Source organism: Branchiostoma lanceolatum, chromosome 1 (genome assembly GCF_035083965.1).
Source record: "Branchiostoma lanceolatum isolate klBraLanc5 chromosome 1, klBraLanc5.hap2, whole genome shotgun sequence".
NCBI classification, from domain to species: domain Eukaryota; kingdom Metazoa; phylum Chordata; class Leptocardii; order Amphioxiformes; family Branchiostomatidae; genus Branchiostoma; species Branchiostoma lanceolatum.
In genome coordinates this window covers 16109160-16122805 of record NC_089722.1, presented here as the reverse complement: position 1 = coordinate 16122805, position 13646 = coordinate 16109160, and the positions used below count along the sequence as shown (strand labels likewise).

Below are 13646 nucleotides of genomic sequence, written 5' to 3'. Positions count from 1 at the left end.
TAAGTTTTACTACGTATACCATCTTTTTTATAGCATGAATTTGTAAAATGGATCATATATAACACAGCTCTCTGTAAGTAATGGTTCTCCCCTTATTTTCATTCTGAATGCTGAGGTGAACCTCAACATGGACGGGCTATGCTGCAGAAAACACCAGTGATTCGTGTGTTTTCCTCGAACTTCTCGCGGACAGAACGTCAACATGAAGAAGTTCAACTTCAAGAAGGTTTTGGACGGGCTGACATCCTCTTCTGCCCCACCTGCTAAGCCCGAAACGGAGATCACCGAGACCTTGGGTAGCGAGCATTTCCAAGTTAGCAAGGTAGGCGGTGCTCAGGTTGGCTAGGTGGGATTTTTTCTGGTACGGAAAAATATAAATATTGCAGATTTTATCTATTCTCTGTCAGATTGCATGGAGATATTACATGCTATTTTTCCAACAGACCGTCCGACATGGCTTCCCGTACCAGCCCACCGCCATGGCGTACGATCCCGTCCAACACATCCTGGCGATCGGTTGCAAGTCTGGTTCTATTCGGCTGTATCCTTCGCCTGCCCCCGAGAGCGGCCCCTCGGTCGCCCGCGAGGTAGATAACTAGGTTTACGGGACGTGGGATGCGGGGAATGATCGGATGGGAAGAGCCTCATTGTACAGGTGCACAAAATCAATTCTAAGGATCCCCCCTTTCTCTTTTCATATGGTGTGAAAAAGGGGAGGGGCCCATATTTGCGATGGACCGGGAGATGTTTAAAAACCAAACCAATTCATTTCAATAACAAGGCCCCCCGACGGTAAGGGCTGGCATTCAGCGACGTGTATCTCTGATAACAGTCCAATCTGGCGGAATAAATAGCCTTTGACTTAGGCTTTTCAGACATATGTATACGTCTCTGATATTTGTAGAGGCCCGGGATAGGGTTTCCCATTGCACTCCTACCTAGCTATGTATTAGATTTATTATTGCAGCAGGAATACACTCTTGGTGATGATATCACCTGTGTGCTATTGATGTTTTTGTAGAATGATGAAAGAGGTTTTAAGGGAAAACAGCCACATTCAAATTTTTCCCATTCGGGGATCAGCTATGACTCAATGTAGGGCGCATATGATTAGAGACGTTTCATCGGCGGATCCAGGATTTGGGGAACGGGGGGGCGCAACCTCAGTCGTGGCCGAAGGCCACGATGTCGCGTAGCGTCAGCTGCGCGGGGGGAGAGCACGAGAGGGGGTGGAACCCCCTCTCGTTGGGGGGGTCTGGGGGGCCTCCCCCGGAAACTTTTTAAAATCTAGATGCTCTCTGGTGCATTTTAGAACCATTTCTGAGCAAAATAAACACCGGCGGGATAAAGATTTTTTTACGTAGAATCCGCCAGAGGGGCGTCCGCCCGTCAATTGAGGCCAAATCTGATTTGGACGGCCTGGACTCTGACATACATTTTGCTGCGAAGTCGGTAAAAAAATTGAGAAATGCGCACGATCATTTTGTGTTTTCCACTGAAGCTGCGGACGTGGTGGGAAAGATCCCACGCTGGCACTTGCCGGCGTTCATCATCATATCTTGCCGCTCCACGGCTGTAGCCACTGACGGGCAGTCGGGTTGGCCTCACGTAGATCTTCGTCCGTACTTGTCGGCGTTGATGTGGACGCATTAAACGTAACTACCTTCTTCAACCATGATTTGCCTCTGAGTCTCAAAAGAAATTAAAAAGGGAGGCTAATTACCGTCAACAGTAGTATAGGAATCTTACAGGAACAACAGCCTTGTTTTTATAAGAAGGAAGCCTACGGTGAACTTCCAGAGTTCTCTGTTACGCATTGTTAGCAGTCCATGACCGGGGGCGGTGCGCGGCACGCCTCAAAAACATCAAACTCACGCCGGGCCGCTGTGCGGCACGCCCCCCGTAATCTCTAAGAAAATTTCCGTGTCAAAAAAAGTACCGACGGCCTTACGTCCGCGGGGAATTTTCGCTCGAACAAGGAGCACCAATCAAACATGTTGCTGTTGTCCCTCATTGTGCCCTTTTTGCGGTGCTAAAGATTCTACAAGCGGTTATATCTTGAACTGGGACAAACTCGCGCCAAACATGAAAGTCACGAATGTTGATAGCATCACAACGCAACAAAGCACAAAAGCAAACACATCGATACATACAAAAATTAATTTGTTTTCCAGAAATCAATACAAATCACTTAGATCTCACCCAAACGTCTTATATTATAATCCTAGGATTTTATATAGACAAGTATTACAACGTGTATCAACATGCAATGTGATCGTGATCTCCCTCTTTTATGCTTGGATGCAGTGAGTACACCGAGTACAGCTGAGTACAGCCATCTTGTCCAAAGTTCAAGTGTCGCGATATTGCTCAATTTGACGCAAATACTAGCTCATATTTGGCAAGTAAGTAGCACGACTGCACGACGCATACGCAGGAAACGGAAATAGTACGTACAGGGTAAAAGCAAACCGGGAGCCGAAGCACGCAGCTTTTATGTAGAGACACAACTTTCTATTATATAAAAGTCTCTATGGCTGTAGGACTGTCTTGGCTGGCGGTTACGATTTTGCCACCGGAGGATCATTAATTTTCTAGCATCGACCCTACATTGAACCGGCCTTGATGTCATGTGGACTATTTTGACGGTAATTTACCTGCCCTGCTTTTTTGACCCACAAATGTATCTATTCTATCGTCACTTAACTAGTTCCATACTTGGTCACGCTGGTTGTCAATTGTAACGTTATGTTTGTAAATAAACTACAGTCTGGGAATATTACTTGTAAGTTCATGTTTGCTTACCTTTCCATGCTAGCAACGTTCGCGGGTAACCCCCGGTGTTAGCGACATAAAATCGAACTCTTCGGTCGAGAACAAACGAATGAACATAGAATGAAATCTATGGGAACATAACTGATATGGTAGCCGGTTTTATCAAAGGTTTTACGGTAATAGTATTTTCCATGTCCAGTGTGAAACTTGGTCGACGGTACTTACGTACCTGAAAACACGAGTATATAAGTAAAACAGCGTGTGATAAGTATACAGCAACGTGTGTGACAGCATAGTCTACTGATTTCCAGCGTTTTGAAAAACAATTTGTTTGGGGAGTCACCGCCGCCCATCGATGATAACATCAATGGCGGCGTTAAAAGATTCGCCTTTAGAAATGCAGGAAATTGCGTTTATGAATGAATGAAATTTATTGCTCGACAGTTGTTAAGCTGTATGGCAACAATTACAAAGCAAGCAATATAATAAAACTAGTATTTTCTAAAAACTATGACAACCAGAATATTTTTGATGGCTTGAAAATCCTAACTAAATTTCTCGGGAGAGGATGACCCCGCCCTGGACCTCGATTGCCAGCCCCGCTTTCTGGGCTGGCGGGAAGGTAAGTCTTGTATCGTTGCAGCGCTTAAACCTAATCAATCTCTAATAATATCTATACTGAAGTCAATAACTCTGTAGAATTAACAGAGCTGTCTTTTCATCTGAGCGGATTAATAATATAAGGTTGATCCTCGGCCCCTAACCTTGCCCTCAACAACAGTTTTGGCCGGTCGGCTTGTGTATTTTTTTTTTTTTTGGACGGCGCGAACGGGGGGGCGCGCGCCGGGTGCGCCCCCCTCTGGATCCGCGGATGCGTTTGATGTCGCCGGATCGGTAGTTTGGTAGCATAATGAAGGCTGGCTCATGAATACAGTGTACAGAATAAAACACAATACGCCGTGCCGGCAAAGGATTCAGGTCTTCAATATAGTTAGCCTCCTCTCTCATTACATTACACAAAGGCAGGGGTCAGCACTGATGGCAAGTGCATTTATGTGATTGTATTTTCCACGGAGGTGGTTAGGAATGCACGCGGGTGGGGACATTAACGTGATTGCGGAGAGGAAGGGGGGCCGAGTCTGTCCCACGATCTGTCGTTGTCACGCTAATTGTTTTCAGGAACCCCAGCATCGTTAACCTTCCTCAAGTCACCCTTTAATTTGGTGACCCCGGGTGTTTGAGGGTGGTTGCATAAATTGGTTGCGTTGATGACATCATGTTGGACAGCTCAGGTGCAAATGGTCTTGCGTCCAGCCAGGAGACTCATGAAACGACCCTCCAGAATCATGCTGGGCAGACATACAGGGGACACAAAGTACTTCATAACCTAATTTCCTACCGGGAGGAAAAACAGTAATGTAGCCCCCTTTAATTGAAATGCTACCTCATACGATAACATCACTAATAGATTCGAATCCAATATCTAATTTGTAATTCTTCCAAGTAATCCAGCATCACGGGCCAATACATCTCACAGTATTTTATTCCAGATAAAAGATAAATATATTTCACATTGGCTATTAAGCTCTGGATTCATGTTGTTGTATCGGTCAGTATATGTATTTATGTAGTCCATTCAGTGCGTATATCGTAGTAATTATTTATGTCCAATCAGATTAAAGCACTGGGTTACTTGTGGATTATGGTCACCAGGCTGAATGAAACTGAACCAGTCTGTGCTTTATATGCATTGTCATTAATAAACAATTGCCAAATCTATGTCTGTATTACTATTATGATAAGTTTATTGGAAGTTCTTGCCCTTAGGCTAATTGCAAGTACATGTAACATGAAAGGACGGACAGACAATTGATATAGCATGTGGCTATTCTAGTCTAAATACTAGAATTATATGGCTGGCATAACAAACAAGCTAAATTTTAGCAGATTTTGGAATAGAGAATAGATGACTGTAGTAGGGGTGCTGTATTTTTTTCGTCCTCATATTTGTTGACATCAAAGAAAAAAAACTACCCCTATTTCTTGACTTGAATTATATTTATTACTAATGAAAACTTTAAAATTATATCAAACGTATGTATTGGTCATTCTTCAATTCTGTGGTTTTGTATCATGCAAGAATCTTGCAAAATATGTTCTTTGTTTTAATTTCCTTAGCATACTTTTTCAGTAAGCAAAGTATTGACTTTAGAGCTATGGCAATCTTAGCATAAATGATTAAGAACTTAAAGAAAGTAAGTTAATTACACAAACCTTGTTTTATGGATTGTGTAGACTCTAACAGTGATTTTGATTTGGAAATGTTATTATTCGTTTCTTAGGGGTAAACGTTGAAAGGAAAAATGCATTAGACCAACATAGTTTATTTGCCATGTTAGGCCTGAAATACATTTATGCTCGTCTTTGTTTAACAGTGTTGCTAATAATGTGCTCTAAAAAGAGAGAAATGTCTGAAAAGAGGATGAAATGATTTGTCTTTTTTTTTAGGTTATAAAACTTATGAAAGGCTCCTTTGCAATAAAATACAAATCTTCTCCCTCATGAGTAGGTACATCATACGATGTATGTGTGTAGACTTATGTTGAGTACTAAAACAATACGCCAAGATGACAGAGACTCAGAGTATTATGCTTTCTATTAAGTGTAGCCAAAAATCAAATTCTCCTGTTAGAAATAAACCATGAAAATGGTAGCTTATCGAACAAACTTGTTGACTTATATATAAATGCCAAAAGAAGTAAATAGATGTTTCTATACCGCTGGATGTTATAAACAAAATATTGAGATTAATATATAAGGGCTACTTAATCTTGAATGATCACATATTGAAGTCTGTTAGACATCAAATATATTTTATAACAGGCTGTAATTATAAGGTTAAGGTAATTAACCTCATTTATTGATATAATTGTCATCAATTAAGTAGATATAATAAATGATATTCCTTTCAAGTCATTGTTATTGAATATTGTATCGGACCAAATAATCTATTGCCACAAGAAAAAATAGTTGTAGCTTTTTATTCACGGAATGATGTGTGTGGTAAAGTGGTAAAATAACCATGCGAATCCATGCAATCCCGTTGTACCACACAACTGCGTTTTGTGAAATGAGGATGAACATAAAATGATACAGCCACATGTCACCATTGGCAGGAGGCCATGTTTGTCCTATATATACAATTCTCAAGAACACAGCCTCAGACCTATGGATGTCCCCGTGGCACAGCTTGGACACAAAATACAGGAAAGCAATATGCAATGGTACAAGCCCAGGGTTTTTTTCTAGAAAAAAAAAATTGCAAGGGGGAGCATTGCAAGGGAGCAGAGTGACTAGTAGGGGGGGTTGTGTGGAGGTTTTTTTTTAGAGAATTTAAAATTAAAATGGGGAATTTATTGGCTTCTTGAGAGGCAAAATTACTGTCAGACAGGTCACAGTTGAAGACTGTGGCCACATGTGACCAAGTAGCAGAATTTTATGCTTGTCAGGGAATCTGTTCCCCTGTGTAACTGTAGGGAACATGGTCAGGGCATGGGGGTGCAGCGACCTTGTTCCCCTATTTAGATTAACCCCTGAAGCCAATGTCAGCTGCTATGACTGGTTATGTTATAAAAAACAGTGTAGGATATTGTGTTAAAGGATTACAAGGTTTATCATGTTGAGGTGGTTTTCAGTAGAAGAGTTTTTTGCCACTGATTACATTACTTTGAATCCAGAAGTCTTTATTGTCGGAACCAGCATATTTGAAATAGATTTATAACTGTAAACTTTCTGTCTTAACGCTTTTGTCAGTGTTAGTAAAGCAATTAGATTTAGATTTATAAAACCGTATTGTCTGAGGCATTGCTATTAGCTAGGGGAACATTTGAGCCTGTTAGTTTTTCAGTCCGACTTTTGTACCTCCCTCCTTTTGACCATTGTTTTTAAATGGTTATCAATCAGTAGCGCTCCCCATAGACGTTGACTTTGGGCCATTCTTCTTACTCTCTTAAGAAAGGAAAGCACAACGTAGCAACCTTCTACTGAAGTACAATCGCATGATGAATAATTTACATGCAGCAAATGTTCAGGCACCTGTATGGAGCAAAGCTTGTCAACATTGGGACAACGATGCAAATAGGAGGGTCTATATGGGGGACCCTTGCAACTCTTGATAGTAAACTTAAGAGGGTGAATGCTTAATGATGAATTCCGGAGGTCCGGAAATGCTTATACTAGCAAATTAACTTGCTTGATAATGAAGTCAGCATAACAAATAATGTGCTATGTATTGGGACAACGATGCAAATAAGAGGGTCTGCATGGGGGGACCCTTGCAACACTTAATGGTAAATTTAGATTGGTAAATGCTTAACGATGAATTCAGAAGGTGCGGTAATGCTTATAGCAAATTAACTTGTTTAATAATGAAGTCAGCATAACAAATTGAAATGACCAATTCTTCACAAATTTACCAACAATGCTTTTAACATTGAAATAGAGTGGGCCAGTTATAATTAAATGTGATAGACACTACTGGGACCCAAAATGTATAAAAAATGTTAATCCTACCCCTATACATTTCCAATTTTTGAAGACCTTTTCGAGACATTCCACCAGAATGTCTTTTTCGGGTTTTACAATGTCTTTATAGGGTCTTTTGGGGAGGACTTCCTTGTTGTTTTTTTCAATTGTTCAGGAAATGTCTCCCGAATGTCTGGAGATGTAAACTGTGAAAACTTGCATGCTTGCGAAAAACACGCCCATATAATTAGCCTGAATTAATTGCGCTGCCAGCGGCCCTCCCGATAGATCGACCTAGTTGGGGAGTCACAGCGAGAGCTTGTCACAGTAAATACTTGTTTGCACAGACCACAGACTTACACCTTCCTGACACTTGCGCGATCTGAAGTCCCCTAAGGCCGCGTCAAATGTTTGCCAACTAATGAGCGTTACGAACCAACATTTCCAACTTGGCGTACCTCAGCAGCGCGTACGCGTGTGGGGTCAATTTGATTTAAAAAATACGTTTTAATTTTTACCAAATCCTCGGCCACAAATTACAATACAAAGTTTAAAAGCTCCAGGAAGCAGCACGTTTTAACCTGATCATGATTTCGTTTGCGTTTTTGTGTAAGTATCAAAGGTGAGTGATATTCAGCCTATACATGTATCGCTGTTTTTTTTCATTCCATAATGATAATTATTTTCAAAAATAACCAAGTTTGTCGTGTTGTCTCCTTAGTAAGGTTGTTATCGGAAAAAAACTAATTGAGGGCTCAAATGAAAGGCATTGTGTGCGCCCTTTCACGCTGTCTCGACATGACAATGTGAATGTCTTTTGAATATCTTTTGACTGTTACGAGAATGTCTTTCCAATGTCTTACCTCTTCTCATTGTATCGAGGGTATTATATTGCTAATTGTACCTATAACTAGACGATACAACCAAGGACCTTATGTCCTTGATACAAACGATACGGTCAGTATTCCACAGTCAATGCTTGTCGAACCAAAAAGTTTCTTATCAAACTGTTTTCTCCGCGGAAGAGCTAGTCCGGCACCGCGGTCTGTGTAACACGGCGTCGGTAAAATATATTCACGCATGCATTTCTGTATAAGATCTCTCGCAAGGATATGACGTGACCTGCCGAAATAAATGACTAAATCAGGACGGTAACTCATGGTCGAACTTTCGCCTCTTCGCCGACAAAACATCAGATGCCGGCCGACAGAAAGACGGGAAAAAACCACTTGAAAAAACAGACAAGACGGTTGCTGTGAGGACTGGCGGTTGCTAGGGTGTGATTGGCAGCTACATTTGTGTTAAGTGGACGCCAAAAATTTGGTGTGCTAAAAACTTGTACATTTCTTTAATGCCCAAATTTCTTAGTTAAAGATTCCATCTGGTTATCGACAAATGTGTTCCTTCTGGGGAAAATAACAATACCAGTACTTAATTGGAAATTTAGAATTTTTTCCACATTTCACGGACCGACACCCTCACGTGACCAGGCGCGGGAGCGTATCAATCAAGTTCCGACGTTGACAGATCTACCATTTTCTTATCTGGAATTTATTCTACTTGATCGCCGATACACTGTGCAAGACTCGTAGATATGTGAAATTGGTTACTAGTATCCTCGTTTCACATTCGTTTTCATCAAACCTTGATAACCAATTAATTCATAATATAATATAACAGTTTGGACTATTCGCGAAATACTAGTACCACGATCTTGTCAGGAAAGTTTGGTAGTGATCCGACTACTGTATTTGCTTATGGGGAGGAAAGACAACGGAAACAGTTTTAGAATCAAGTCAATGTATTTGAACAATCATCTGATGATTAACTGTGCCCAACGAAATTATGTGGATAAAACTAAACAATGAAGTAAAAGCAGTTCTTATAGGAATAAATTACTTAGTTCTCCTAAACAAGTTAAAATCCACAAACGCTCGTCGCGACTTGTCTCCCAACAAGACAGCGTGGTGCCGCAGGCCTGTCAAAATTGATTGATGAACTCCGACCGAAACCCTCGAAACGGCGGTCTGAGCTCAGATCAAAGGCTGTGCGCGGCGGTACAATTTGACGAACGTTGTTCGTTCGATGTTTAATAGAAATTCTGTTTTAGTTAAAGTTTTACCGACAGTCACGCCGCACAAAAAAATTACGCTGCCATGGCACAACATTTTGGTGCTTCCACGTGTATCTTCATTTCTGTGACTGTGACCGCTTTTTTGCTGCTGAAATCAATTTTGACACAAAAGATCAACTATTGCACTATTGCGGAATGCCATTTTTTACGGACTACAGGGTTTGAACCGATCAAACATTCTTTATTAGTTTGTACGTGTTTAAACTCCGAAATGTTCCAGATATTTTTGAGACAATGCAGATCGGAGCGTAGGAAACGCTAACAACGCTGAGGAAAACCATTGGGAAAACAAAGGCCTTTTCAAAACAAAGCCGACTGAGTCTATTGTGCATCACGTTTTCTTCTGTGTCGATAGTGACTAACTGAAAACAAGATCTTTGGAAATACTACTATATATGGTCGTACAATCCCCCTCTCTTTTTATAGAATACCGTAAGCTTCATTTGTTACAGATTATTAACTTTTTTAATGTTCTCTTTTATACATACAGATGCGAAGAATACAAGTGCATGAGGAAGAATACTACCGGGCGACTTGTTCTTCCCAAGGACATTATAAAATGTCCTTGTTCTTCCAAAGCGTTTTTATTATTCTAGTTTACTTCTGGTGGGAAGAGCGATATTTTGTTGTCCTTGCACTACAGTTCAGTGATGTTGGCCCTGTTTCGCCCTGTTTATTCGAGTACTGTTTCCTTTCATTGTTAGTTATTTTATTACAGGACATTCGTTTCACGCTTTAACAGTATAGTATTTGTAATATTTTTTGTCAGTCGATTTCGTTCTCTACGTATACTTACTTTTTAAAGAAAATGCTAAAAAGATGGTAAAGGTTTCCGACTTTCAGGGGCTATAGCCTATACTCAGCAAGAGATTAGAGAGTGGTCTTATTGGTGCACACAGTAGGACGGGCCGGTACCAGACCTGTCAATTTATAAACCCATTGGCGTTCCCGATATTCCAGTGAGTGGATTTTGTGTCAGTTTCTTCATGGCTTTAATATAATATACATTCTGTTGTGAGGATTCAAAATTGGAACATATATCAACTACGAAGAACAAGTAATTTGAAGGCAATTATATATATGATGATGAACATAGATGATTCCAAAACTTACGTCTTTGTTTTGGTTTCTAAGTGAAGCCGCAGTTAATTTTTTTTTTCTGTAGTGTAGTGTAGATTACAAACCTACCGTAGATCCGAGCAAGGACATTATAATAATGCCCTTGATCCGAGGTAGATCCATTGTCTGCTTCAGCTCCGTCAATCGAGAACTTACCTTTCTTCATATTGAAGAGTTATAATTACAAAACCCTTTCGTTCATTAGCTTGGGGATGTAAACGCTGTTTTGTTTTGTAGACATTCTTCCGAATTATGTTAGTTAAACGACAAAACGTGTTAATAAATGTGCGTCCCAAATACAATTTTGCTAGTAACAATGATAAATACGAACGTCAGCAAAAAGTATGTGGAAACAAGGAAAAAACGAAACACAACCCAGAACAAACAAAAACAGGGCAAAGACACATTGGACCAAACGGTTTGAATAGATTTTCTTCGACGATCGTTTCGGCGCACCTGTATAAAAAAAAAAATATATATACCAGAGTTACCAGATGCAAATAACAGTTGGCCCTTTCAAATCAAAGAATCGAGTAGCAATAGAGACTCTAAAGGATATGTCTTTGGAAGTTGCAAGCGTACTGCTAACGCTTTGTAGTTTAAAAAAAAGACAAATTAGCTCTTTCTCCAAATGCTGTCTCATTCAACTCAGAGGTAACTGTAAAACAATGGACATAGAATCGGCGTTTGTTGCCCACCTGAATCCGCATTTGTTTACTTCTCGACGCTGCAAAGCTAGCGGCAGACAGTGTCAAACACAGATGTGTATTGTAATCGAGAAATACTCTCCGGCTCACTTCTTTGTTTCATTTGAGAAGAAGAGCGAGATTTTTTTTGCTGTTTTAAAAAGTGTAAGTGATAAAGAATAAAGGAAAGCATATTCTTATAACCCAGTAAGGCCATGTATTAAATCGCATGTCTTCTAAATTCCGACCACTTGTATCTCTTGCTGTGAGTGTGACCTCCATCGGTCTCCCAAAGTGGGACACCTTTTAGAAAAACTGATAATTTATTCACTATTCTTATGCACGGTCACAAACGCGCTCCCATTCTCGCCATGATGTAAATGTAGTCTTTCACAACTACGCTCCAGCAAGAACATTATAATGTCCTTGGCTCCAGACTATAAGGAGAATAATTTGTAAGGGCGTTTGCCCACAATCAGGGTAACATTTGCCCATGCAAAAGGGGAAACTATACCATTCTGTCTGGCTGGTAGCTTTCAAGTGTTGGCGGATGATTCGGTCACGTTATATTTGAAGAAATGCTCCAAACAAACATTGAACAGCCGTAGCAACTTCTCAAAGTAATCTCCGGCACACTTCGTAGAATCAAGGCTGGGTAGAATCAAGGACATTATACTAGTAATTTCCTTGGACCGAGGAGGTTAGGCAAGAGATTCTTACTACGACACATTGGTATCTTCTGTCATTCAAGTTGTAGTGACAATACAAACAATTGAATTAGTTCCGTTGAAAACAAAGCGGGCTGCTGTTTACACAAGGTCTGTTGCGCTTGTGTTGAAGTTACTAGTATGCTCATTCTCCTCGGCCAAGTAAGTAGCCAAAAACGGAACTTCCAAGTTCTGCACAGTACGCCACGCCGCTCCTCCCTTTGTACAATCCGGCAGATTTAATCTTGGTACAATGTGTCAAAGGAGCCGCTTATGTCAATCAATCCAGCAGCGCTTTGCGCACATGTACAGACCAGTCTATCGTCCTGTTGTGTCTAAAATGTTGGCCATAGGTTTTTAGAAAATTGAATCAATCATAGCCAAAAATGTAACAACGCAGAACCGAATTGGTGCTATCAAAATCAAACAAAAGTGTTAATATATGGATCTCACCGTAACCATACCGCACACCGCGTCAAGGACTCACGGTTCCTTTGAACTAATGTTTGAAAGGTTTGTTACATGATACTAGTACTAAATATTCAGCCCTAGAATATATTTCGCTGTAAACATAATATGGAGCATATTTTGTCAAAAAGATCTTAAATTTTGGAGTTCTCTAGAGGATGACTTCTACACAACTCTACCGAGTGTTCCAAATATGGGAGTCGTCGGCACGTCGAGGCTTATTTGCATAAAAACACAGATCGGAAAGGCGCGCCACTTCCGGCCCCTCGTAAACAGCGGACTCAGTCTCCTTGTTGCGTTGGAACTCATGATCGACGGTAACAGGATACATGGTCATATCACATATATCAACGGCACAAACTACGCCAGAGACGCTGGACAAAATATGGTGTCCCAAACTCGCCAGGCCGACGCATTTGTCGGAGATATGCTAACACCCTACTTAGCATATTTCGCGCCATTTTGAAACCCCGGTTTCATTTTTTGATCCGCCGTGATTGTTCTCTCTCTTTCCATTTTATCAAGGAGATTTTATACTGAGAAAACATTGAAAAAGTCGGCGGACGGAAGGGATTATAAACCTGGTGCACATCGAACTGCACATGAACAAAATCCACCATTAATTTTTCAAAACGAATTTCATTGTAATACTGGCAGTGATGGCAGGGGAAGTCAATTTGCCGCCAAACTATCGGGTTGACAAACTCACTCTCGACAGTCTTAACCTTGCCCCCCCCCCCCTCCCCCAAAATGACCAGAGGTGGCCGAGGTTTTGTTACAATAGGTAAGTAGGCAGGTAACGATTTTACTGCAGCATTAGTTTAATTTAGTTACACAATGTGACAATCTCTCGCTGGCATAGTGTTGGGTCGGTCAGTCTGGCGGGCCGCGGCATTAGGTATCACCCAGGGCGCTTCCACACTGCGCAAAACGAGTGTACGTACGCGGCTTTCAGAGGCAATTCGGGGGGCGGGACGCAATTAATTATCGGAGAGACGCTAAAAACTTTGTAAGTACTTATTGTTCTAAATAATGGATGGTCTCCATGGGGTGTCTCTGCCTTCCGTGTGAACAGAGAATGTATACAAGATGTCTTTCCCCGGTTAAAAACATGTAGTTTCCGGAGCATAATGTCTTCTTCGGGTCCTTCAGTACCGTCCTTTGTTCCGGAATGTTAAGAAACCGATAGACATTTTATAGATATTCTAGGCCCCAGTAGTGAGAACGATAATA

General features: G+C 41.0%; 1 protein-coding gene across 10 annotated transcripts in view; it reads left to right on the top strand.

Annotated features, from left to right (window-relative positions):
• Positions 1-78: 78 nt before the first annotated feature.
• The window catches only part of LOC136437553 (syntaxin-binding protein 5-like), an 83711-nt gene continuing 70143 nt past the window's right edge, over positions 79-13646 (top strand). For 5 of the 10 annotated variants that reach the window (XM_066432195.1, XM_066432215.1, XM_066432209.1 and 2 more), the window contains exons 1-2: positions 80-322; positions 444-541. In XM_066432195.1, coding sequence (XP_066288292.1) covers positions 203-322; positions 444-541 — 218 coding nt within the window. In that variant the 5' untranslated portion in view covers positions 80-202. Of the gene's footprint in view, positions 323-443; positions 542-13646 lie in introns of all 10 variants that reach the window. The other 5 variants (XM_066432223.1, XM_066432230.1, XM_066432202.1 and 2 more) reach the window with 3 other exon arrangements.